This window comes from Balaenoptera physalus (assembly GCF_965194825.1).
Source record: "Balaenoptera physalus genome assembly, chromosome: 5".
Taxonomy (NCBI): domain Eukaryota; kingdom Metazoa; phylum Chordata; class Mammalia; order Artiodactyla; family Balaenopteridae; genus Balaenoptera; species Balaenoptera physalus.
In genome coordinates, this window is record NC_138884.1 from 136,373,433 (window position 1) to 136,399,016 (window position 25,584).

The following is a 25,584-nucleotide window of genomic DNA, read 5'->3' on the forward strand; positions in this document are numbered from 1 at the left end:
ACTAGACAAGGGAAGGAACTGATGTTTTCATCTTTGTAATTCCAGTACTGTCCACTATGCCTGGCACTGTTTATTTGTTCCACAACTAAATGCCACCCCCTGTGGCACCTCCACCTGCAGGGATCTTAAAGTCATAACCAAAAAGTGGTTTCACATTCATATTTTAGAGAATAAGTGACTTCCCTGGTGGTCCAGTGGTTAAGACTCTGCACTTCCACTGCAGGGGGCCCGGCTTTGATCCCTGGTGGGGAACTAAGATCCTGCGTGCCACACCACACTGCCCCCCCAAAAAAGGAAAAAAAGTATAAATTCCAAATTTAGAGAATTAGGTGAACCATCTTCATGTTTAGCAGAGAGGGAAAAATGTTTCTTTGGGGTCACATATCTCTCATACAAACGACAGGCCAGATTAAAAGGGTGAGATTATAAAGCAAGTAAATTTCATTCATTTTCTAATTAATATATATCTTCATAAGTAATTGTGTATAATTATGGTATTTTCATTGCACCATTTTATTTTATTTTTTAATTAATTAATTAATTTATCTTTAGGCTGCGTCAGGTCTTAGTTGTGGCAGGCGGGATTTTTTGTTGCGGTGCGCAGGCTCTTCCTTGCGCTGCGTGGGCTTCTCTCTAGTTGTAACATGCGGGCTCCGGAGCATGTGGGCTCTGTAGTTGTGGTACACAGTCTCTCTAGTTGTGGCGTGCGGGCTCCAGAGCATGTGGACTCTGTAGTTGTGGTACACGGTCTCTCTAGTTGTGGCGTGCGAGCTTAGTTGCCCTGTGGCATGTGGGATCTTAGTTCCCCGACCAGGGATCGAACCAGCGTCCCCTGCATTACAAGACAGATTCCTAACCACTGGACCACCAGGGAAGTCCCTGTGCCATTTTAAATTATGGTACATTGTTACCTAAATTTTTTATGGTGGGGACACAGTTATTTAGACTCATCAGAGTAAAACTACAGAGATATTAAATACTGATTTCTGCAGGTACAGACAGATATAGTCAAAACAACTGATATGGTGAATAATCCACAGTAAGTAGTGCTAAGTGCCAAAAATGATGCCACACACTGGGAACCAGCAAGTGCCAAAGAAATGTTAGTTTTGATATCTGGGGATAGTTATGCCTTTTTTTTTTAACCATTCATATATAGTTGAAAATTCTGTGTTAATTACCAACTACAGACCAGTGTAGTGGTTAGCTTCTGATTAATAGAATAGTGCATTTTTTGGACGAATTTTCACAGTATTTAGAAAGAGACACGACTTTTAAGTTAAAAGAACCAGGATTGCTAATAAACACTGCGGAAAACAGATGTCTTCTAACTGGTTGAATGATTAGAACACAAATTATATCATGCCAGGATATTACAGCTCATGTTTCTGAAAAGACTCTCTCCACATGTTAGTGCTTCTACTGTAACCAGTTTTGCTTTAAAGAATAGCAGTTTGAAAGGTAAACTGTTCGTAACATTGAACAGGGTAGAGTTTGTGGTTAGGTCTGTTACCCTAAGACGGGTATTTTTGTTTTTTAATGCTCTTTGAATCATTTTAATAATAATAATTTTGTTTTTGTCAATGGCCTACTTCCCAGTTAAAAGTTTTTTTATAATCACATGATGAATCATGTAATGTGTGGTTTACTTTTCTTACTACAATTATTCATTAAAAGGAATTTTATGAAATTATAGGCTACAGAAGTGATTATTATTAACTGTGATTACAAACTAGTTGTTTTCAGCAAAGATTTTAGTTCGTGGTGGGTGAATGTTCCTTTTTTGAAAATTTATTATATAAACAAAGTCTTTTAATACTGGTAGGCTTTCACTTTTGTTTTAACGTGTCAGCCATGCTGAATAATTTCTTTGCAAATAGGATGTTTTTATGTGCAATTTCTGAATGTCTCACATCTGTGGATATAATTGTATAATCAACTACTAATGTAAATTATTGTCCAGTGAAATTGTCTAAAGTGACCAGTAACCACACAGGGACTGAATTAAATTTAAAAAACGAAACAGAACCTTAGATTCTAGAAGGGGGCCATCTCTTTTTTAATTTGTTTTCTTTTCTATCACTATGCCATTTTGATTCCATCTCCTCCAACCCCAGTTCTTCAAGGCTCTACAAAAAGCATTCTACAGGAAATAATGTTGATGCTCACAATAAATTAGAATCAGTGAGGAGACTCTGAAATAATCAAAGAACTTTCACCCTTCGCGTCTCCCCGCACCCCAGCCCCTACCCTCACCCGCCTGCTGGAAAAGCATAACTGTTTTTCCCATGTTTGGCTGTGATTTAGATTATCTTTTCTGTTTTTCATAGTGACCTTGAGCCTGAATGGCTGGACAGTGTGCAGAAGAATGGAGAGCTATTTTATCTGGAGTTGAGTGAGGATGAAGAAGAAAGCCTCCTTCCTGAGACACCTACTGTGAACCATGTCAGGTTCAGCGAAAACGAGATTATTATTGAAGAGGATGATTACAAAGAAGGAAAAAAGTATGAACCCAAACTCAAGCGGTTTACCAAGATTTTAAAAAGTAAAAAACTTTTACCCAAGCGCTATAATAAAAAAAATAGCAATGCCAGTGGGCCAGTATCCATTCTAAAGCATCAGTCCAATCAGAAAACAGGAGTTGTTGTCCAACAGCGGTACAAAGACGTGAACGTTTACGTGAACCCCAAAAAGCTAACCGTCACCAAAGCCAAAGAGCAGCTCAAGCTTCTGGAAGTACTGATTGGGATCATCCATCAGACCAAGTGGAGCTGGAGAAGAAGTGGAAAACAGGGCGGTGGAGAGAAGCTTGTGGTCCATGGCCTGCTGCCAGGAGGATCTGCTATGAAGAGTGGTCAGATATTAATTGGTAAGTCCTGCTGGTGAACATCAGTCCTTGTTTGCAGGCTTAATGGTTGATGATGCTTTGTGAGGAAAGTGATCAAAACAGAATTATACCCAGAGTCTCAACCAATTAAGGACTGCCTGACGATATTTGGGACAGTAGTGAAATTGGAAGGATTGTGTACTGCAATGCACAGCATTCTTAAGACAAGCACTTTAGTGCATTGAATACACATGCGTGCCTTGTTAGGCCAGGGAACAGCTTAACTAATTTTCAAGTTTTTATATAATTTTATTTCATCTTGGTTTTCTTTGCTGACAAGAAAAAGAAAAGTTGACTGTACAGTGATAATTTAGGTTTGAATGACCTATATCCAATAACATGATACAAAAATATATAATTTATGAATAAAAATACTTTAAAATTGTATGTTTGCACTTAAGTGCCCCGAGTTCTTGGAGTGGTTTTAAACTGTTTCCTATGGCATATGTAGCAACATTGGTGTTATACGTAAATTTCCTTTGAAGGGCGCTTGTCATAAAATATCCCACCAATTTTGAGGGGAAAATAAGAAATCCACAAGTTATTCTGAATATATGTTAAGATGAGCATTTTGTGTTGCTGATACATTTTAAGCTGTTGGATATGTTTGAGTTTGTAGCAAAGATAGATTAGTTACCTAGAGATAGATTAGTTACCTAGAGATAGATTAGTTACCCAGAGATAGGTTGGTTACCCAGAGATAGATTCGTTACCCAGATAGGTTAGTTACCCAGAGATAGGTTGGTTACCCAGAGATAGATTCATTACCCAGAGATAGACTAGTTACCCAGAGATAGACTAGTTACCTAGAGATAGACTAGTTACCCAGAGATAGGTTAGTTACCCAGAGATAGACTAGTTACCTAGAGATAGATTAGTTAACTAAAGATAGATTAGTTAAAGATGAGAATATGTTGTTAACAAAACTTACAGGTAGAAACTGTTCTGCAAGCTGATGGTCTTAAGTTGACCCAGCCTGAGAGATTTTGATAAAGGAACTTTTATAGATTCTTTAGAAACATTTAAAAATATTTCTTTAAGTCCAGATTTTTTGTTTGTTCACTGATTCATTAGATAACTTTTTGAGCACCTGCTAAATGCCAGGAACACAAAGATTACTCTAATGATCCAGTTGCGCCTCCTAAGGAGCTCATGCTGTAGTGGAGCTCACGTAGGGTCAGAAGTAAGCAGACAGTTTCCCACCGTGTGGTAAGTGCCATGATAAGGGTTTGCAGGGAGGAAGCCTGCAGGAAGGGCATCTGTGCAAAGCGTGCATTCCACATGGTTGCAACAAGGTCTCCACATCCTCTTCTTACAGTGTGACGTTGATACTCCTCCCATGGAGAGTTATGGTATGTGTGTGTGTGTGTCTCTGTGCCCCACCGCCCTGGCCTTGCATCTGGGTGGGTCTGTGACCACGGCTTAATTGGTACTGTGCACACAGACTTAAGGAGTGGGCTCATAAAAGGGGATGTGCCTTCTGCCTGTCCCCATTCTGTGAGGAAGGCCAGGCCACAGGAAGAGGCCCTGAGTCGTAGCATTCTGGCTGATAGGCCCAGCTGAGGCCCCAGCCACGCTCAGGAACAGCCATCAGACGTGAGTGAAGAAGCCGTCCGGGTAACCCCTGCCCCAACCATCTGGCTGCAGCTACACAAGGAACCCTGAGTGATAACCTCAGCTGAGCCCAATCACTCCCAGAACCGGGAGAGACAATAAATGGTGGTGGTTGTTTCTTTCATTTTTTTTTTTTTAATTGAGATATAATTGACATACTACATTATATTAGTTTCAGGTATACAACATAATGATTTTATATTTGTTTATCCTCCGAAATGATCACCGCAGTAAGTCTAGTTAACATCCATCTCCACACATAGTTACAAAGGACGGTTGTCGTTTGAAGCTACTGAGTTTTTTGGGTGATTGCTTTTGCAGTAATAGGTAACTGGAACAGGAGCTGATGCATACTTACATTCTCTCAGGTCCTCACCTTCCTTTTTTGTCAAGTTACAGAATTGGACCAAAATACCTCTAAGGTTTGTTCTTTTAGTTCTGTCAAAGGAGACCAGAATTCCTGCTTATGAAATCCTGCCTGGTTATTGCCCGCCACCATAACTGTATCATCCCACATGCTGGGAAACCTTGGCTGCACATTCTCTTTATACTCGCCTGGGGCTTCTGCTTGGAATGCCTATTTGGGCCGAGTTATAGACAGATCTCTAAAATTCTTTTTACCTTTTCTCTTGAAACCTAACAGAGAGGTGGTTATGACCAATGAGCCTCCTATTCCATATTTCCTTTCCCCTGATACTCACTCCAGTCTGCTGAACCTTCTAGGAGTGGCAGTTACCTCTGGCCGTGATCTTTGCACCATCTGTATGGGTGGAAAGAGAATGAACCAGAGAGAAGAAGACTACCAGGGTGGCCCTACTGTTTATCGTTAAAATAATTTAAAGATACACAAGATGCTAGTAGTCTACCTTTTAACCTGAGTGAGGTAACGTGGATGCGTTCACTTTGTGATAATTCGTTGTATTGTACTACAATTTATGCACTTTCCTGCATGTGTATTAAATAGCAATAAAAAGTTAGAAAAATGAGGCTCATGAGTTCAATTTTGTAATAGAAAAGATTATGATTTTCTAATAAGTAGAAAAGGAAATTTGTTGGAATAAAATGATTATTTCATCTTTGATACATAGCAAAATGGTTGGCTCATAATAAGCCCTCAAAAACATTTACTGAATGAATGAATAAACCATGTAAAAAGAATACATGCAGGGAAAACAATTAGAAGTTAATATCAATACAGCAAAATGCTAATAGTGTTGGATTAGGGTGGGGGCATTATGGGTAATTGTTATCGCTACTTTTCTAAGTTTTTAATTTTATGATTATGTTCCATATTTTTTAATTATATAATTTTGGGACTAAAGAATGGATGATTGTTTTTCAGCATTAATTTTTTAAAAAGTCTCTGAGCAGTCACAGGTGTTAAGCTTATAAATAATGAATATTACCTTATGCCCCTTAGAGCAGAGATATAAATCGCTGTTAGGAAAGAGACTCCGTCCTTGAATACTTCATTGAGCAGATGCTCTTGTTTATCAAGATCAGAAATCCTATTCCAAGTTGGGTATGTGTTCATACCCATTTGCAAGAATGGACGATTTTAATGTCATGGTGGGTTTGCTAATCACACAAGGTGCTTCTGTGGTGGTAATTTCTCACTTGCTTCTTTCATAGTGACATTTCACACTGCAGTCACCCCACAGGCAGGAAGATCATGAACACTTTGTCCTGGTCAATGCAGTTTGCTCGGGGTGACTTCTGCTGCTGTTGTCTGGCTGGAGGGTGACCCACTGTTGACTAAAGTCCCTTGACCAGCACAGTGAGACGGGTGACTTTTCTTTACTTTTACGACAGCAGAACTCTGTTCTATTCTCATTCTAATTTGCTGGATTCTTGGGGGTTTTGCTACCTTTTTTGGTGCCATTTTTGCTGTTCCTGCTGCCAAGGGCTTGCATGTTTATTTTTTATATTTCTGTTTTTGCGTTTCTGTTATAGTTGGACAGTTGATAGCTCCTGGACTACCTGTAGCCAGCTGCCGACTCAGTCCAGAGCAAATAGAAGTTCCCCTTTTATCTATATCCTAGAAACTGCATATCATCTCAGTGATTTATTTTTGTCTTCAAGATTACCCATTTTTTGGTCATTTTAAGCTAGATGTTTTTTTAAGGACTGGGAAGGATAGGGTTACAGAAAGTACACATTGATATTCTTTTTTTTTTAAATTATTTATTTATTTTGGCTGCACTGGGTCTTAGTTGAGGCATGCGGAATCTAGTTGCGGCATGCGGGATCTAGTTGCGGCACGCGGGATCTTTGTTGCGGCATGCGAACTCTTAGTTGCGGCATGCATGCGACATCTAGTTCCCCATCCAGGGATCGATTTCAGACCCCCCTGCATTGGGAGCATGGAGTTGTACCCACTGGACCACCAGGAAAGTCCCCACATTGATATTCTAGACACACATACCCCTGGAAACTATTTCTGATGAAGAATAAACAAAGTTTATTTCAAGCTGTTTTTGTGTCAACTTCTAATGTTCTCACCTGTGATCATTAAATAGATTTGTTTTGTATAATACTTGTGCTAAGTTTCTCTTTTAAATTTTAAAAAATTTTGGAAGTGTTTTTGGATTTACTTTTAAAAATCATTTTAGTTGAGGTATGACTCCATAATATGCACAAATCTTAAACGTATACTCAGTAAATTTTGACATATGTATGTCCCTGTGTAACTACCACCCAGGTCAAGATATGGAATGTTTTTGGTACCCAGAAGGCTCCATGGTACATCCTCCTAGTCAGTACCCCCTCCCAAAGGTAATCTTTTTTTTTTTTTTTTTTTTAATTTATTTATTTTTTATTTATTTTTATGGCTGTGTTGGGTCTTCATTTCTGTGTGAGGGCTTTCTCTAGTTGTGGCAAGCGGGGGCCACCCTTCATCGCGGCGCGGGCCTCTCACTGTCGTGGCCTCTCTTGTTGCGGAGCACAGGCTCCAGACGCGCAGGCTCAGTAATTGTGGCTCACGGGCCTAGTTGCTCCGCGGCATGTGGGATCTTCCCAGACCAGGGCTCGAACCCGTGTCCCCTGCATTGGCAGGCAGACTCTCAACCACTGCGCCACCAGGGAAGCCCCCAAAGGTAATCTTTTAAAAGTCAGAACTTTTCTATCAACAGAGTTGATTTTGCCTCTTCTTGAACTTCATGTATATGAAAGTATATGGTGTGTATTCTCTTGTTTCTATTATATTTTCTTTAGTTTATAATCTATGAGAAATATCCACGTTCTCACTATGTAGTATTCCATTGTATGAATACATACTATTTATTTTTCCATTCCACTGTTGATGGACATCTTGGTTATTTCCAATTAAAATATCTGAAGTGCTCTTTTGAAAAGACAGATTTGGTTTTCATGAACACATAACATATGGTTTTATTCTCTAATATTTTTCAGACTATTACTTGGTATACATTTTTATTTTCTCCTGTAATAGGTGTAACATTTTGATATTCTTAATGAAAATAACTCTACTTGTTTGTCTCTCCTCTCGCACGTCATTTTTTCCCCATATTTTTACCCATGGAACTTGAACGACTAGTAAAGGAAGGACACTGAAGCAGTGGGTTTACCGGAAAGACAGAATTTTAGAGTTTTTATGCCTTTGTTGAGAGCGTCTGGTTGTTACTTCCCCCTACGGATGAGCACCAAAGGAATCCCATGACTTACCCGAGAGCAGACAGCCAGTCAGTGATAAACCTGAGACCACGGGTTGTGAATTCCATTCACAGAGCTCTTTCACTTGCCAGGTTGCTCACTTGAATGGGTGGGGAAAGTGCCAAAAGATTTCTCTTTGAAACAAAAACGAAAAGAAATGACTTAATCCTTTCAAAATGTAATTGGGAAATAAGTGTTAAACTACCACAATGTACTGTTTAACCCAGTTAATTCATTCTGAGACATTTGTCCTAAAGAAGTAATCTAAAACACATCTGCAAACCACAGCCAGCAGATCAAATCAGGCCCACCACCCATTTTTGTACAGTCAGCAAACCAAGAATGGTTTTAACCTTTTACAATGGTTTTTTAAAAAAAATCAAAAGAATGATATTTTATGACATATGAAAATTATATGAAATTCAGATATCAGTGTTCATAAATAAAATGTTATTGGAACACAGCCACATTCATTTGTTTATTGCTGCTTTCAAGCTACAATGTAAGAGTTGAGGAGTTGCGACAAAGACCATATGGCCTGCAGAGCCTAAAATATTTACTGATCTGACCCTTTACAGAAAAAGTTTGCTGACCCCAGATGTAAAAACAGGAAAAGCTATGTGCACGAAAACATTTATTCAAGCATTTTTTAGTAATAATAAAAAGCATGAAAATGTCAAACCAAGGGTATGGTTATTTAAATTATAATTTAATGAATTTATATGTTATTTGACTATTAAAATTGTAATTGTAAAAACTGTATACCAGCATAAAAATTCTTATTACTTGAGAAGTTTAAAAAGAAAAAAATCCTTGATGCCTCATTTGTGTGAACAAAGGTAAAGACTAAAAATAATTTGCAGAAACAATCATGGCTATAGTGCCATCAATAATTTATAGTTATCAATAATTTTTACAACATTTCTGCAATATTATTTTCTATTTTAATGAGAAATAAAAACCTGGCACTAGTTTCTTATCCACCATCTTCAGAGAATGTGATGTTTTACTTAATATTCTGAATGGTAGTTACAGTAGATGAGCTACCCTTATTCAAGGAATTCTAGAATGGTAGGTTGGGAGGGACCTTAATTTTCTCTGGTTTAGTGCTTACATGTTATAGTTGAGGGATTGATATTGAAGTTAAAAAAATACAATAATTTTTATTCTCTCAAAACTTAAGAATTTGTCAGTAAATGCATTAACTTGAATGTATAAAATGGCAGTATGTAACTATGTTTCAAAAACCAGATGCTTTCCCCTCTGAAGTCAAATTCAGCTTAATTTAAATGATCTATTTATATATTTATGTAAATTTATTTATTTATTTTTGGCTGTGTTGGTTCTTCGTTGCTGTGCGCGGGCTTTCTCTAGTTGCTGCGCGCGGACTTTCTCTAGTTGCAGCGAGCGGGGCCTCCTCTTCGTTGCGGCGCGCGGGCTTCTCATTGCAGTGGCTTCTCTTGTTGTGGAGCACAGGATGTAGGCGTACGGGCTTCAGTAGTTGTGGCTCGCGGGCTCTAGAGCGCAGGCTCAGTAGTTGTGGCGCACGGGCTTAGTTGCTCTGCGGCACGTGGGATCTTCCCGGACCAGGGCTCGAACCTGTGTCCCCTGCATTGGCAGGCAGATTCTTAACCACTGCGCCACCAGGGATGAGCAATTTAAATGCACAATCTGATCCTACCCCACTGCCTCATACCTATTTCCCAGTCCTCTTGTATGTAAATACCAGCTTCTAACAAGACTGATTTATTCTTTTTCCAATGACTGCTAAGTGTACCTTGTATGTCCTTCTATTCTTTAGCATTCATGGTCCCTGACTCTCACTTGGTGCTTAGCCGAAGTTGCTTTGTTCTGTTAAGCGGGTATATTAATTTTCTATTGCTGCTGTGACAAAGTACCACAAACTTAGTGATTTAAAGCAGCACAAATTTATCATCTTGCAGTTCTGGGGGTCAGAAGTCTAAAATGCGTCGTCTGCACTAAAATCAATGTATCCACAAGGCTGCATTCCTTCTGGAGGCTGCAGGGGAGAACCCCTTTCCTTGGCCAGCTGCTGGAGGCCACCTTCATTCCTTGCCTTGTGGTCCCTTCATCTTCAAAGCCAGCAGCGTAGCATCTTCATGTCTCTCTTTCTCTGACTCTGTTTTTCCTGCCTCCTTCCTATAAAGACCCTGTGATTACATTGGGCTCATTTGGATAATCTCCCAATCTCAAGATCCTTAACTTAATTACATCTGAAAAGTCTCTTCAGCTATGTAAAGTAACATATTCACAGATTTCAGAGATTAGGATGTGGACATTTTTGGAGGACAGTTATTCTGCCTACCACAGTGTGTGTGTTTTAATTTTTTTCTCTTTGCAGTAGTAATAATATATGCTTATGGCAGACCATTTAGAAAATGTAATTAAACAAAACAAAGAAAAAGCCCAATCACCCAAAGGGATTGACTTAAGTATTTTGATAAACGGGTCTCCCCCTTTATGTTTTATTTGATTCTTGAATGAAATCTCTTGATAAACTTGATAAATTTCCTCTCATTTCTACCCATCAATAATTCTCAGACTATTTCTTATTTAACAATTCAAATCAATTCATGCAGTTCATTTCCTTTCAGCCTTTGAAATGGGACCCTGCATACTAATGACTCCCATGCACTTGTTGAGAAAGAACTTTCCTGGCGTGCACGCTGCCCACTGCAGTGATGTGACACCCAGGAAGCCTGCCATCTCTGAGTCACCTCACAGAGGTGCTCAGAAAAACGTGAGGAAAGCAAGTATCTGGGAAGTGAGAAGTGGATGTAACATTTCTTTTACAGAAAGAGACAATTTTTTACTAAACATTTAAAAATATTGTGTATATAGTACACTTGTTCTAAAATTTATTTTTATATCTTTTGTGATGATACATGTCTCCCATTTTTAGAGGTTTGTTGAACATGATGCTTCTAGATGATACTTCCTATAACACTCAACTACAGAACTGTATTCATTAGGGTTTGGAGGGGGAAAAAAAAACAGAGTCATTTGGGACATTATCCAATGGAGTTTTAGTTTAAAGGAGCAAGGTTTAAATCTTTTCACTATTTAGGTGTCCTGAGGATAGAATAATCTATAGACAGTAGAACTCATGGTTGGTACGGTCCAGAAGGGGTTTTGTTTTATCAATACATCAGTACTCCTATATTGTGTTCACCTCCCTCCCTCCCAATCTCTCTCTCTCTCTCTTTCTCTCTCCCTCCCTCCCTTTTTTTTTTAAAATGTTTATTTATTTATTTATCTATTTATTTGGTTGCACCAGGTCTTAGTTGCGGCAGGTGAGCTCCTTAGTTGTGGCATATGAGCTCTTAGTTGCAGCATGCATGTGGGATCTAGTTCCCTGACCAGGGGTTGAACCCCGGCCATCTGCATTGGGAGCGTGGAGTCTTAACCACTGTGCCGCCAGCGAAGTCCCCTTCCTTCCTTTTTAAAATCACTATAGCTATAAATAATTTGATATAGTACACTTGTTTAATCTCTTATTTAAAAATAATTAGGGGAGTATGTTGCTTTTTCATTTTTCCAAGTTGAATTGAAGTTGGAAGCTGATTTTAGTTTGCAAGTTCTTACTCTTTTTTTTCCAGTTTGATTGAGATGTAATTGACATACAGCACTAAGTTTAAGGCATACAGCGTAATGATTTGACTTACATACATCATGAAATGATGACGACAGTAAGTTAGTGAACCTCCGTCACCTCATATAGATACAAAATTAGAGAAATAGAAAATAATTTTTTTTCCTTGTGTTGAGAACTCAAGATTTACTCTCTTAACACCTTTGTTATATAACAGACAACAGTGTTAATTATATTGATCATGTTGTACATTACATTCCTAGTACTTATTTATCTTATAACTGGAAGTTTGTACCTTTTGACCACCTTCATCCAATTCCCCTCTTCTCTCCTCCCCCATCTCTGGTAAGCACAAATCCAATTTCTTTTCTGTGAGTTTGTTTGTTTGTTTTGGAAGTATAATTGACCTACCACACTATGTTAGTTCCTGTTAACACAACATAGTGATTCGATATTTCTATACATTGCAAAATTCTTACTTTTAAGAAAAGTTACCAGGTTGCTCAAAGTGCTGCAATAGTGGACCATCCTATAGGGCTTGGTGCCCAAACCTGAGGAACTCTCTCAACTGAATAGCATCTCTTGAGCATTTGAACCTCGTGTAGGTCATTGCAAGCTTTCAGAGGGCTGGCCTAAGAAACTCCTGCTCACTCTGCACTTAACCCCTTTCCCATATGATAGATATCAAGGAGAGCAAGGAATGAAGGGAGAGGGGGAGGGGGAGGAATAGCAGTAGCTAAAGTAATGGCAGCTTCACCTGTTCCCCAACCCTCATTCCCACAGGGCATCATGAAAAGGGCCAGGTGACCCCTACACACATAGTGGGTTGCATTAAAGGACAGGAACTTGGAGCTTAGGGAACACAAATCTTTTATAAAGAACAATTATTAACAATAAGATATTGTTAATATATCTTATACTGTACTTTTTTTTTTTTACCGTTATTATACTATACATTTGCTCTGGAGGGAGGCACTATCTCATCCAAAGCTGTTCGCTATACAGACAGTGTTGAAAAGATAATCCAGAACACAGACTTTCAGTGCCTTGGCTTTTAAGATATACGAAAATATGAGAGACCAATGGAGAATTGTCTACCAACACTATTTTATCTATATATATCAATATATATTTATTATCTGTCTTCCCCAAAGAGTATTAAGCTCCATGTGAATAGAGGTTTTTTGTCTGTTTTGTTCAATTCTCTGTCTGCAGTGCCTAGAACTGTGCCTGGCATACAGCAGATGCTCAATAAGTATTTGTTGGATAAACTAATGAATGGATGAGTATGAATTATTTAATCAATTTCCTAACGATAGGAATGAGGAGAAAAAAATAACCTTGGTATGTGTATTTATATTGATACACTCACTGGTGTTTAGATATTACCTTTATGTTGTGAAAGTAAATTTCCATTTTAACACTGATCTTTATTAAAGCCACCTGATTTGATAATATACACATTTAAAGAAAAGCCATGGAAAAGGAGATTTTTTACCGAAACATGCTATAGGTTTTATTGCGGTTGGGGGCTTTTGAAACAAAGATGTGTGTAGGCACATATCAGTAATAACAGTGAATACGCAGCATATTGAGTTATGATATACCACATGGATTTAATTAAAATTTCAGCTGAATTTTTTTTACTGTGAGTCTAAGTGGTTAGATTCAATTTTGTTAAGTGCAATATTTGGTTTATGCTACAAATTTTCCATTTGTCCCTTGGCTTTATGTAATTCTCCCAATTGTATCAAAAATGAGAATATTCATCTCTTTAAATAGTCATAGGTTGTATTTAGTTATGGTGCAATGTTGGGCTGCGTTATAGTTTAAGAAAGAGTGGGGTGGGAGATTATTTCTGCCACTAATGAGCTTTATAACCTTGAACAAGTCCCTGAATGTCTGTACCACATTTTCCATTGTACTTTGAAGATCAGAATAGATGCTTTTTAATGTTCCAATTCTAGATCTTTTTCAGTTTTGGATACTCACACAACTGTCTTTTATTGTGATTCTGTTTTCAGGTGATGTCCTTGTTGCCGTGAACGATGTAGATGTGACCTCTGAGAACATAGAGAGAGTTCTGTCTTGCATTCCTGGACCTATGCAGGTGTGGACATTCTTTTTCTGTGTTTTATGATGAATTACATGACATAAGTGTTTGTGCTATCTTCTTTTTATGAAATTCTGAAAGTAGTCATGTATAATGGGCGAGTTATACTTACATGCTAGGACATTTTTAAAATTTTAGCTCTTAGAGATTGTTCCAAAAAGAGAGAGAAATATCTACAAGAACAATAATAAAAACATACATAATGACCAACTTGCCATTATAAGTACCACACCTGCTGATGAAACTCCAATTCCTAGAAAAGCCATTTAAAATAGTCATGGAATTTTCTATTTTCTGACTTAGTAAAATCATAATTGCTATAAAGTTTTTTATTGTGGTTTTGTTTATTTTAAAATCTATACTATTCTCTAGATTTTTTTTTCTTTTTTGTTATCTAGTTTAGCCTTACTCCTGAGCTTTCAGTTAGCTACTTAATGAATTATTTTTCATTCCTTGTAGGTAAAAATAAATCTCTTTCATAATAAGTTATTTTGATTCTCTAAGCATTGATATTTTGTATTACAGATGACATTTTTATGTCATTAGATGTATTTTTTTTTAGTTTAGTTTTTTTTTAATTTAATTTTATTTATTTTTTTATACAGCAGGTTCTTATTAGTCATCAATTTTATACACATCAGTGTATACATGTCAATCCCAATCGCCCAATTCATCACACCACCATCCCCACCCCCCCGCGGCTTTCCCCCCTTGGTGTCCATACATTTGTTCTCTACATCTGTGTCTCAACTTCTGCCCTGCAAACCGGTTCATCTGTACCATTTTTCTAGGTTCCACATACATGTGTTAATATACGATATTTGTTTTTCTCTTTCTGACTTACTTCACTCTGTATGACAGTCTCTAGATCCATCCACAATTATATGTATTTTTAAAATGCTATACCTCCTGTTTAAGAATGTTCTGCTCTTGTTATCATCAGGAATTGGCTTTCTCTCTTTCGAGGGGTAGGGAGGGTGATATGTTTTAGACAGGTTAGAGACTCCATCAGGCAGTGAGAGGACGAAGCAATTTTCAGATTGATCAGGATGAAGAACAGAATGCCTGATAAACCAGAATCATATCTGCATCTGATTTGAGATTCTGAAATAATAGGACCCATTAAGAAATTTCTTGTTTTCTAAGAAAAAAGACTCCTGTTATGTTCACTTCCTTCTCTTAACACACACACACACACACACACACACAGATGCTCTGTAAATTTAGCTGTCTTTGGAAATGCAAAATGAAAGTGCTGGAATAACTATGGTAGCCAGTGACTAGCAATGTCTAGGAGTTGATAGAGAGATGGAGACGGAGATGGGGTGCTGTTTGAAATAATAGCAATCAGGCGGACATAGTGCTGGAGTAGGGTGTGCTGGTATCCCCTTTAGTTGCTAGATGAGGGGAGGAACAGGGGTGGGCCAAGGTACTAGGGCACCTTAAGGGGTCCAGACAGCAGCTACTTGCCAGTCAGTAATGAAGAATCACAGTATTTTAATGACTGAAACAGTGTCACCCAAGTAAACTGGCTGCGTATCAGCCCCGAGTGAGGGCTCCTCCTTTCTTGCCTATGTCAGTGGCAGGTGTCCTGTCAGCACTACCAAAGTTCAACCACACCTGTTCTGTCTTCAAAAAAAGAATTATGTTTCCAGTGGAGTCACATTATACTTATATTTAATTAACATTTGCAAATTCAGCTATGCACACTTGGCAGAAAAAAGAAGAAAAAGAAGTAATGATTTAAATATTTTTGGACCAATTTCACCCACCATTTCCATGTCCTCATTAAGCATGAAATAACAGTGTATCGGTGGTCTGCCTGGTTTGCCTTTACAACTGCATTAAATGTGGTTCTGTGCTTAAACATATATATATATATACACACACACACACATACACACACACATAAATATATGTATTTTATATATATTTATAATTATTTTATATATATATATATTTTTTAACAACATGGCTCTTAAGTGCCAATTCTTACATCTTGTGCCAAAATGAGGAAACAGCAATTTGTTTTAAAGATGGAAGAAAAACTGTTGTGAGTTGGAATTAGCCTATTGAGAGAGTATGTTGTACTCCAGCATGGCCTTGCCTTCCTACTGCAATTTCAAGGGGATTTTGACTATATACAACTTGAGAATTGGGAAGGAAACTAGTGTTTGTATGTGCCAGCAAGTGTGTCAGTGCTTTGCTAATAGCATTCCCTTTGATAATTTCATTTGTTCCCCATAACAATCTGTAAGGATCTGATAATTTGTATTCCTATTTTATACATGAGAAAAAAAAATCTGAGAGAGAGTTAATGATTTGTCCAAGGGTGCAGAATTAATAACTCAGAGCTAGAACTGAAACTGACTCCAGAGCATAATCCTCCCATTTCACAGACAACCTGGGTAGATCTTTGTGTCTGCATCCCCTTGTTCTTGTTGGGCCAGAACTAACTGCAGTGGACTTGTCTCAGAAAAAGCTGTTCTACCTAGTTTGTATCTATGGCATTTGAAACTGTTATGCAAGCAATAAGGGGAGAGGAATGCTGATTTATAAAGACTACCTTAGCAGATTTAACATTTAAATTTGGAAATAGCCAACAGTAACATTTTAAACTTAGAGTATAAAAATAGCCTGAAAGGCTTCTTGTCATCCAACAGAAGATGCCCTGGAAGAGAGTATAATGTGGTAGAAAGGTCACTGAGGAGAAGGAGGGCAGATCTCTATTTTAAACCTCGCTCTGAGCAAGTTTCCAAACTCTTCTGGGTTTCAGTTTCCTCATTTATAATCAGAGGGGGTTTGAGAGAATAAATCTCTGAGCCCCATTCCAACTCTACAGTTCTGTGTTTGAATTTTAAATAAGTTCTGTTATAAATAGTTTCAGAACACCAGGATGAAATCCAGAGGCAAAGCCTATATACTACATGAGGCCCAAAGAGCCCAAATCATTTCTTTTAAAGCCAGGTTTTAAGAATCTGCAAAACAATTATCTTAGATTCTTCAAAAATGTTAATGTCATGAAAGAATAAAAGGCTGGACAACTGTTTTAGACTAAGACAGACTGAACTAACATACAACCAAATGCAGTGACTAATCCTTTATTGATCCTGTAGTGCAGTTAGGAACAGCTGTATTGGGATATTTGGGGAAATTTGAATACAACCTTTACTAGAGAATAGTATTGTGTTTAATATTAAAATTCTTAAGTATCATAATTGTATTTGGTTTTGTATCCTTAGGAGACATGGACTGAAGTACTTAGCAATGAAGCATTAAAATAGCTGCAAATAATTCTCAGGTAGTTCAGGCGAAAATTTTGTTTAAATAGAGAGGGTTAGGATGGAAGGAGAGGGGAGTCACATAAGTGAGAAGAGCGGGAAGAAGCAAATGTGGCAAAATGTTAAAAATTGCTGAAACTGCGTGAGAAATATATGCATAATCGTACAATTCTTGCAACTTTCCGTAGGCTTAACATTTTTTGAATAAAAAGTTGTGGGTTTAAAAAAAATGTTTTAAAAATTCAAAATGACAAGAACAAAGGTGCAAGTACTTTTCTAATTACTGACTTTTGTGACCTTGACCTGTTGCCACAGCTCTGTTCGCTCATTTATTCAACAAGCACATAATGATGCAGTTATGCCATCCCCTCCCCTTGCTTGATCAGGAAACGTAGGTCCAAACATTGCAGTTGACTGGGATTGATTACATTAAGCTCTGGGCCATCACCGGGTTTCCTGGAACTTTGGAGGAAACCAACTCCTTTTCTGGGAGATCAGCCTGCAGAACATTCAGCTTAGACTGTCATCTTTCAAGTACTTCTTAGGCCTAAGAGAGAGGAGAAAAGGCTTCTTAAAGGAGATGACACTTGAGTAGAGTATTTTAACTTTTATTATTTCTTTGTTACACAAAAAGTGGTTCTCATATATACTGTGGAAAGATTAGGAAATAGGTAAATTTTTAAAAAAGTATTTGTAAGTGATTTTTTATTCTCAGAACCCAGAAGTAACCAGTTATGTCAATATTTTAAAGAAGAAGACTGATGTGATCAGATTTGCATTTAGGAATCTATCCCTCTGGATGGGGCTGGAGGTTGGGAAACCAGGTGGTCAGCTTTCCAGTAGTTCAGAAGAGAAGGGGTGAAGGCCTGAGCAAAGGCCTTGGCTGTGGATATGGAGGAGAAGGAGTAGATTAGATTTAAAGTATGAGGGAAGTAAAGAGGACAGTACTTCCTGCAGGAGAGAGCAGAGTCCAAGATGCCTTCCAAGTTTTGTCTTGAGTAATCTCGTGAGATCACCCGAAAGAAGAGGATCGAGGAGAGAGAATTTGCTGAGCCAAGTAGACTCAATTCCTTCAGAGTTTTGACTAGGAATATTCAGAGCATCTGCCAGACAAAGGAGAAAAGATCAGACACTTGGAAAGCAACGAAGGTGCTGTGAGAGAGACAGTGTAGACCATGGGGCAGAAGTGAGAGTGTGGTCTGGCTCTGGAGCTGCTTCAGATTCTGACAGCCTCCCCAGGTCCCATGTGTGAAGAGGATGGCATGGTAGCTAATGGGGAGAGAGGGTCGGTTGGTTGGTTTGGCGGAGGCTGAAGAGACATTGCTTGTCACATGGGGTGGGTTGGAGGTGGGAGTAGAGAGAGGATATAATTCAAGCAACAAGATTTTGGAAGTGGTGAATTATAGAGAGCATATCCTTGGACCTGAGGTAAGACATATCATCTCCTGAAGTGAGGGGCGGGGGGCACCGAGGAAAGAAAGGATGGGCAAATTGCACAAATAAGAAAACCTTCTGAGGGAGACAGGAGATGATGAAACGTGTCACCAGTTAATGCCCATGGAGGAACAACAGAAAACTCTTTTTATAAGAAGCCTCATATAAACCCAACAGAAAAACCCTCTTTGTAAGGAACTTCATATGAACTCTTATAAAAACCTTTTTTTATAAGAAGCTATAAACTATCTTATATCAGATGCTTCTTAATAAAAGTTTTTTCCTATAAAACACATAATACCCTTAATATTTACATATATCAACCCCTTTTTAAATATAGCACTTAACTCTTAATTTGGTTATCTGTCTTACCCTTTTATCATTTTATCAAGACAACCAGATTTCCTGACATTTATAGCTACTTAACATGTAAGCTTTTCAGAATGTCTTGTTAAAGTGTAGTTATCTTTGCATTATGGAGCCAACTTTACTTAAATCAGAAGAACGGTGGCTAAAATAGTTCCTTAAAGAATGTTAATGGCTGGTTCTGTGGTGTGTGTATTTGTTTGAGTTTTTGTCACGCTGAGGGGAAAAGGTTCTTGCCCCACAGAAAAGAAGTCCTGTTGTTTGCCAAGTGTAGCATTAAAGTTAGTTTTCAAGTGTGTCGTTCTTCACCAAGCATAGCAAACCAGTCTTAAATTTTAGGTTGCCGTTGATGCCTAAAGTAAAATTGGTAAATTTTTATTTTAAGTCTACCAGCTCATTCCCTTTTGTCATTCTTGGTGAGTCATACCCTATCTTTTGACCTCTCCACCCACAAGAATCTCAGCTGGAGAAGATGCCCTCCCTTCTTTCTCTTCAGACACATATTTCTTTCTCTGAGGACCACTGGGGCGCACAGCTCTCACGGACGTTCCAGCCGACGCAGCCCACCTCTGTGACACCTGCTCCCCTAGGACGTCGCTCATCTCCTGCTTCCTGCAGTCAGATTTCTCACCCTCTACTCCATTCATATACCCAGGGCCTCCCCAAAGCCCAGTGCTGGGGACAATCTTCAAAGCTCCCCTCTATACTGGTAAAAGTCTGCATTCAGGATTTCCCACAATTCTAAAGATTTCTTACGTTCCCAAGGAACACCGCCAAAGACTCCCATATATTTTCTTTTGGACACTCCTAAATCCTCATTCTCAAATGAAAGAACCCCCTGAGCTCCAAGCCATTTTTACTTCATCGGATCCTTGTTCAAGGATTCAATATATTTATGCTTATGTTTATATTTTTACTTATGTATACATATATTGAGCATTACCCACTAGAACAGATGCCATCCTCAGAACATAGTCTTTCAGGCCATATAATGCTTCCATGTTGCTTGTTTGGGTCAAAACCTCACACCAAATATTCTTTTTCACATATTTCTAAGATTATTTTGGAAACAGTGTCTCTTCAACTCTCCTCACTTTATCCTTATATTAATTTTCCTCAGATAACTCTTGATTGTTCTTATATAGGATCTCTAACTTTTTATGTTTTTGTTTAACTTACTTGATATTTTCCCCCCAAATATACTAGTGTTCTATTAGCCTTTTTAGATACAGTGTTCTAATAATACCAAGGGCCCATTTTTCAACATCAAGTTTACAGAAAACATTAAAAATTAGTAAAGGTTGATCTTTTCCGTTTGGAATATTAAATGTTTTGTAAAGAAACATGATCGTTTGGCCTCAGAAAAATTTCATGAGGAACTTCTCCCTTCCTACTCTCTGGTCATGACCTGGTTCATCTTAACTCTGAATATATATATATTGATGAATTTAGACCTTATGTCTCTTTTCTACTTGTTAATAAAATAAAATCTGAAACTTATTTTAAAATTTTATTTATTTATTTATTTATTTGGCCGCGCCAGGTCTTAGTTGCAGCACGCAGGATCTTTAGTTGTGGCATGCAGAATCTTTAGTTGATATGCGGAATCTTTGGTTGATATGCGGGATCTTTCAGTTTCAGCATGCAGGCTCTTAGTTGCTGCATGTGGGATCTAGTTCCCTGACCAGGGATTGAACCTGGGCCCCCTGCATTGGGAGCATGAAGTCTTAACCGCTGGACCACCAGGGAAGTCCCAGAAACTTATTTTAGAAAATATGTTTATTTAACTAAATTCACTTTAGGTAGACAGAGATAACTTAGTGCCTCTGAAGTGCCAGACAGCTACAGATAAGCAAAATTGAATACAACCATAAATAGTCACTCTTTGCCAACCAAAAAAAGTATATCTAGATATTTTTTCATTTGAAAGATTTTATTCATCAGAATAGATTTATTTTACAGTATAATACTAACAATAGTTAGATGGGCTGATGGGATTATGAATGAATTTTTTAAAATAATATGCTTAATATTTTTGATAAAAATGTATAAATATGTAAGGCTCATTTTTTAAAGGAGTGATAGTAATATATTCATATTTATCATATAGTTAAAGTTGGCCTTGAAAATAGTACCTCTTTTAATAAATTAAAAATAGGTATTGTTTATTATTGTCTTGATAATAATTTTTAAGTGTTTCCTCTCAAAATGCAACTTACTGCATACAAACAATTTTATCTTCTTTTAAATATTGACAACATTTCCTTTTTCCACCAGTTTTTTGAGGTATGATTGACAAATAAAAATCATATATGTTTAGGTTGTACAGTGTGATGATTTAATATCCTATATTGACCAGACTTTTTTATTCTTGATCAAGCATGAATTTATTTTTTGACTTTTAAAATTTAATCTAATTAAAGGAGTCATTGCACTTTAATGTCTAAATTTAAAATTTTATAGGCTGTTACAGTTAGAATGTCCTGTCTTGCTTATCTGTATTCTGATAAGGCTTTAAACATTAGGAATATTTTGTGCCTATATAGCTTGTGATGACGTCCTTACTACACAAAATTAACTATATTTAGTGAAAACTTCTTTTAGTCAAGATACACACTGGTGCTTCTTTGATGTAAGCAAGTTATCTTTGGCCAGCTGGCATCTAGACACATATCTCCTTTTTCAAGGAAAGTTAATTGAGAAGTGGAAGCTACCTTTCAACCACTGGAAAATGGCCATATTCTGGACTCTTACCAATCTTGTTTGACATCAGGCCATGAAATTAAAACTATCTTGACAAAACTGATAGATAATCTTCTTAGGGTCATGGTTCAAGATCTGGCATGTTGATAGTTTTTACTGTCCTTAGCCTTTATTTTAAAGGACCACAAAGAGTGTCTAAGAGAAGAATATTTGAATATCACCTCACTTGAAAGGAGAGCTAATTCTGGTTATATGAGGTCGCTTTTAATCCTGAATCTCTTCCTTTTACCTTCCCCAGATGAGTCAGTGCTATTACCATTCTTAATGTAATGTTACTCTCTATTACGCTATCAGATCATACTAATTTTTGTTCTTCCATGGCATTTCTCTTATTTGTTGTCAGTACTTAGAATAAAATGATTACGTTTAAACTAATGAACTTATATACAGAGAATTATATATTCTTAATAAATATTTGTAATAATATGTGCCAGATATTGTCCTAGGACCTGGAGATACAAATATAAATAGAATACACAGTCCCTGCCATCAAGGAGCCCATACTCAAGAATGATTTTTATGCATACTGTGCGTACCTGAGTGAATGTGCATGTACAGATCCTTCTTTGTGAAAACCACAGCTGATTTTCCCTTGTTGAAAAATCAACACGTTTTAACTTTTTAAAGGTGAAACTGACGTTCGAAAATGCACATGCTGTGAAAAAGCAAACAGCTCAACCAAGACAGAAAAAGGCACAGTCAAACACAAGTGATTTAATCAAACTTCCATGGGGAGAAGAGGTCAAAGGTACCCAGCAGAATATTCTAAAGACTCCTCACATCGTTATGTATCTCACACTACAGCTCGACTCGGAAACATCAAAGGAAGAGGTGAGTGTCTTCTCAAAAGTGCAAAGGAAAAAAGTAAGGACCTTTTTGTAGTCTTCCAAATGATTCTCAGTCATTCTGTGTCTTATGTTTTTGGTATGTCTCTTACACACAGCAGTCTTCAAATTGACAAACTCAGTGAGTCCGTTTATGGAGATTACTGAAATATTTGAATTTGTTTCTTCTACCTTCTTTAAAAATTTCTATTTGAATTGCTTTTTCCATGATATTTTTTAAACTATACTTGGTTGCTTGTATCATTATTATTCTTGCTGTATATTCTTATTTCTATTTTCCTGTGATTACTCTAAAAATTTTATCATGATATTTCTCTTAACAGATTCTAAAGTTAAATACTATCTTAACCCCTTTTCAGAATAATTCAAGGCCCTTAGTACACCTTAACTCCAATCTTCCCCTCTTCACCTGCATGCTATTGTCATCAATATTTCAGTGCTATCATTTTTTTAAATTCCACAAGTTGGGCATAATTATACTACTAGTACTACTACTTACTATTATCATATTTTATACATTACAAAATGTATAAATTATATATCATAAAATGCATATTTTGTACATCATATTTCATACAGATGAGTCATCTTTAAATTTATATATATGCTTACCATTTTCTTTATTCACTATTCTTAAATCTTAGGCTGACCTTATTTGATCATTTTTCTTCTTCCTAAAACATATACTTTAGGCATCTCTTTTTAATGGAAATCTGTTGGTGATAAATTCTTTTTGTTGTTATTTATTTGATGATGCCTTTTTCACCCCTTCTTGAAAGGTAGCTTTATAATTCTACATTGTGAGAATAGGCCAGTCACTATAACAAACAATCCTAATGTCTCAGTGGCTTAACATAGTAAAAATTTATTTCTCATTTCAATGTACATGTTCCTGGTCAAATGGCTCAATGATTTGAGCCCTTCATCCAGTGGTTCCATTATTCCCAAGGACTTCAGAGTCCTCTCTTGGATCTTTTCCATCTAGTTGGCCAATGAGAGAAGAGAGAAAGCATGCAATATCACATGGGACATTTCAGAGGCCTAGCTTAAAAGTAGGAATATCACTTCTGCTCATGTTCCAATGCCTAGAACTAGTTATATGGTCTCTCCCAATGCAAGAAATTGAGAAATATAGTCTTCCTGTGTGGCCAGGAAGAAGATGAAGTTAACACATAGCATTACTTATGCCCAGTAGGTAGAAAGTTATTTTCTCTAATCTGTTCGAAGATAGTATTTCTTTGTCTTCTGACTTATAATTGCTGTTAATAAGTCTACTGTTGGTCTTTTCTTTTAAGGAATCTGTCTTTTATTTTCTTTGTTCAGTTTCTTGCTTCTGGTATGTCCAAACTATTTTTTAACCTCTCCATAGTGTTTTTTTGTTTGTTTGTTTGTTTGCTTAAACAGTCCTATTTTTATTTTTAGAAGTTCCTGAAAAGTTTTTAACTAATCTACATGCAAATCTGCCATGCTGTTCCTAGTAGTCTTTTGTTGTTTGCTTGTCTTAGTGATTCTATACTTTATTTCTCTAAGCATCTCATACGTAGCTCTTCTTCATTCTATATCTTCCCATTCCAATGTCTCTAAGTCCTAATGGGGACTCTGACTTGTGGCTTACCTTGTTATTTCCTTGGGTATCATTGACTAAACTTACTGCTTGATTTTATCTTTGGGAGTCCTGTGGTTCTAAATGGGGAATGCCTTCCTTCAAAGAGAAGGTGCTTCTTCTGCTTCTATCACTGACATAGAGCACTTCAGCCTCACTAAAGGGTCTAGGTTTAATGCAATGGTCCTAGGCTCAGCTCACCTACCTAGCCACTGGCCCAATGCTCAGTGTCCTGACTGAAGACACTGTAGGTATCAGCCCTCAAGACAACCTGCCTCTGTCCTTCTGCCCACTACTCACCACTCCCAGCTGAGGCCCCAGCTTGCTTTGCAGTGCTGGGGAAGGGGGTTGGAAAGGTATGGAGAGGATGTCATTGGAAACCTCTATACTTGTTATATATCCAGCAGTTTAACAAGTATGTTTTGGCCATGAATCCAGTTGTTTTACAGCACAAGGGTCTCGGAGCATCTAGTTTACCATAATGCTTTGAGCAGAAGTGAGATCTAAAAAGTTTTTACCTGGTTTACATTTCTTTCCTTTTGAAATCCTTGCAGCCTATACTCTCAATGCCAAACCCATTTTATCCAAAGGGTGTATTTCCTTGTGTTGCTTCTTCATGTGTCAAAATTTAGCCAATAATTGAACTGGAAAGGAAGGGATTTACTTCTACATATTTTTATAATTTTCTGTGTTCTGAAAAATACATGGAGACCTAGAGTTGATAATTCTAATTTCTTGCACGTTTTACTAGTCCCTTGTATCTTTAGAACAATAAGAAATTTAACCATGTATTAAATAGAACACACAACGTATTTCTGGGATGGTAGCATCCTGAATCTTTCGAGGTCATCTTGGAGTAGGATAGCGCTGAGGCCTTTTGTCATCCTTGCCTTTCTTTCCATGGGAAAGTGTGTAGATGTTTCTCTAATGAACAGGTTTCTGTCTGTCAACAGCCCTGTATCAACACTGTAATTAGGAGAGGCTTTTTATTCTTACTGAACAGAGTGGAAACTGCTGCAAATACATGCTACTAACGAGTGCTTTAAAATACAGCTAATTAAATTGGTTAGGAACTGTAGAGCTTGCCAGGTCTTGAATTGTGAGGCTTTCTGGGGTGGTCGCAGCAGAGGTTGGAATAGAGACTTTCTCAAATGACCTTTGTACTCTGGTATTACTCATTTTACAATTAAATGTCATAGGGTCATTTTGTTTTCATGTGAGTTACATATTTAATAACAGCTTGTTTTCTTCAAGTTACAAGATTTGGACATTTTTAAAAAAATGAATCAAAGACTATATGGTTATTTGTTTAAAGTGGTATTTGGTATTTGGCTAAATACAGTAAGTTTATTTACCAGTTAAGGTTTAAATTTATTAAGTAGACATAACAGAA

At 37.4% G+C, this 25,584-nt stretch overlaps 1 protein-coding gene across 5 annotated transcripts in view; it reads left to right on the forward strand.

The window, feature by feature from the left end:
* Positions 1-25,584, forward strand: part of INTU (inturned planar cell polarity protein) — an 84,217-nt gene that overhangs the window by 22,479 nt on the left and 36,154 nt on the right. For all 5 annotated transcript variants that reach the window (XM_082462141.1, XM_082462143.1, XM_082462140.1 and 2 more), the window contains 3 exons: positions 2,331-2,869; positions 13,811-13,896; positions 22,371-22,574. In XM_082462141.1, coding sequence (XP_082318267.1) covers positions 2,331-2,869; positions 13,811-13,896; positions 22,371-22,574 — 829 coding nt within the window. The remainder of the gene's footprint in view (positions 1-2,330; positions 2,870-13,810; positions 13,897-22,370; positions 22,575-25,584) is intronic.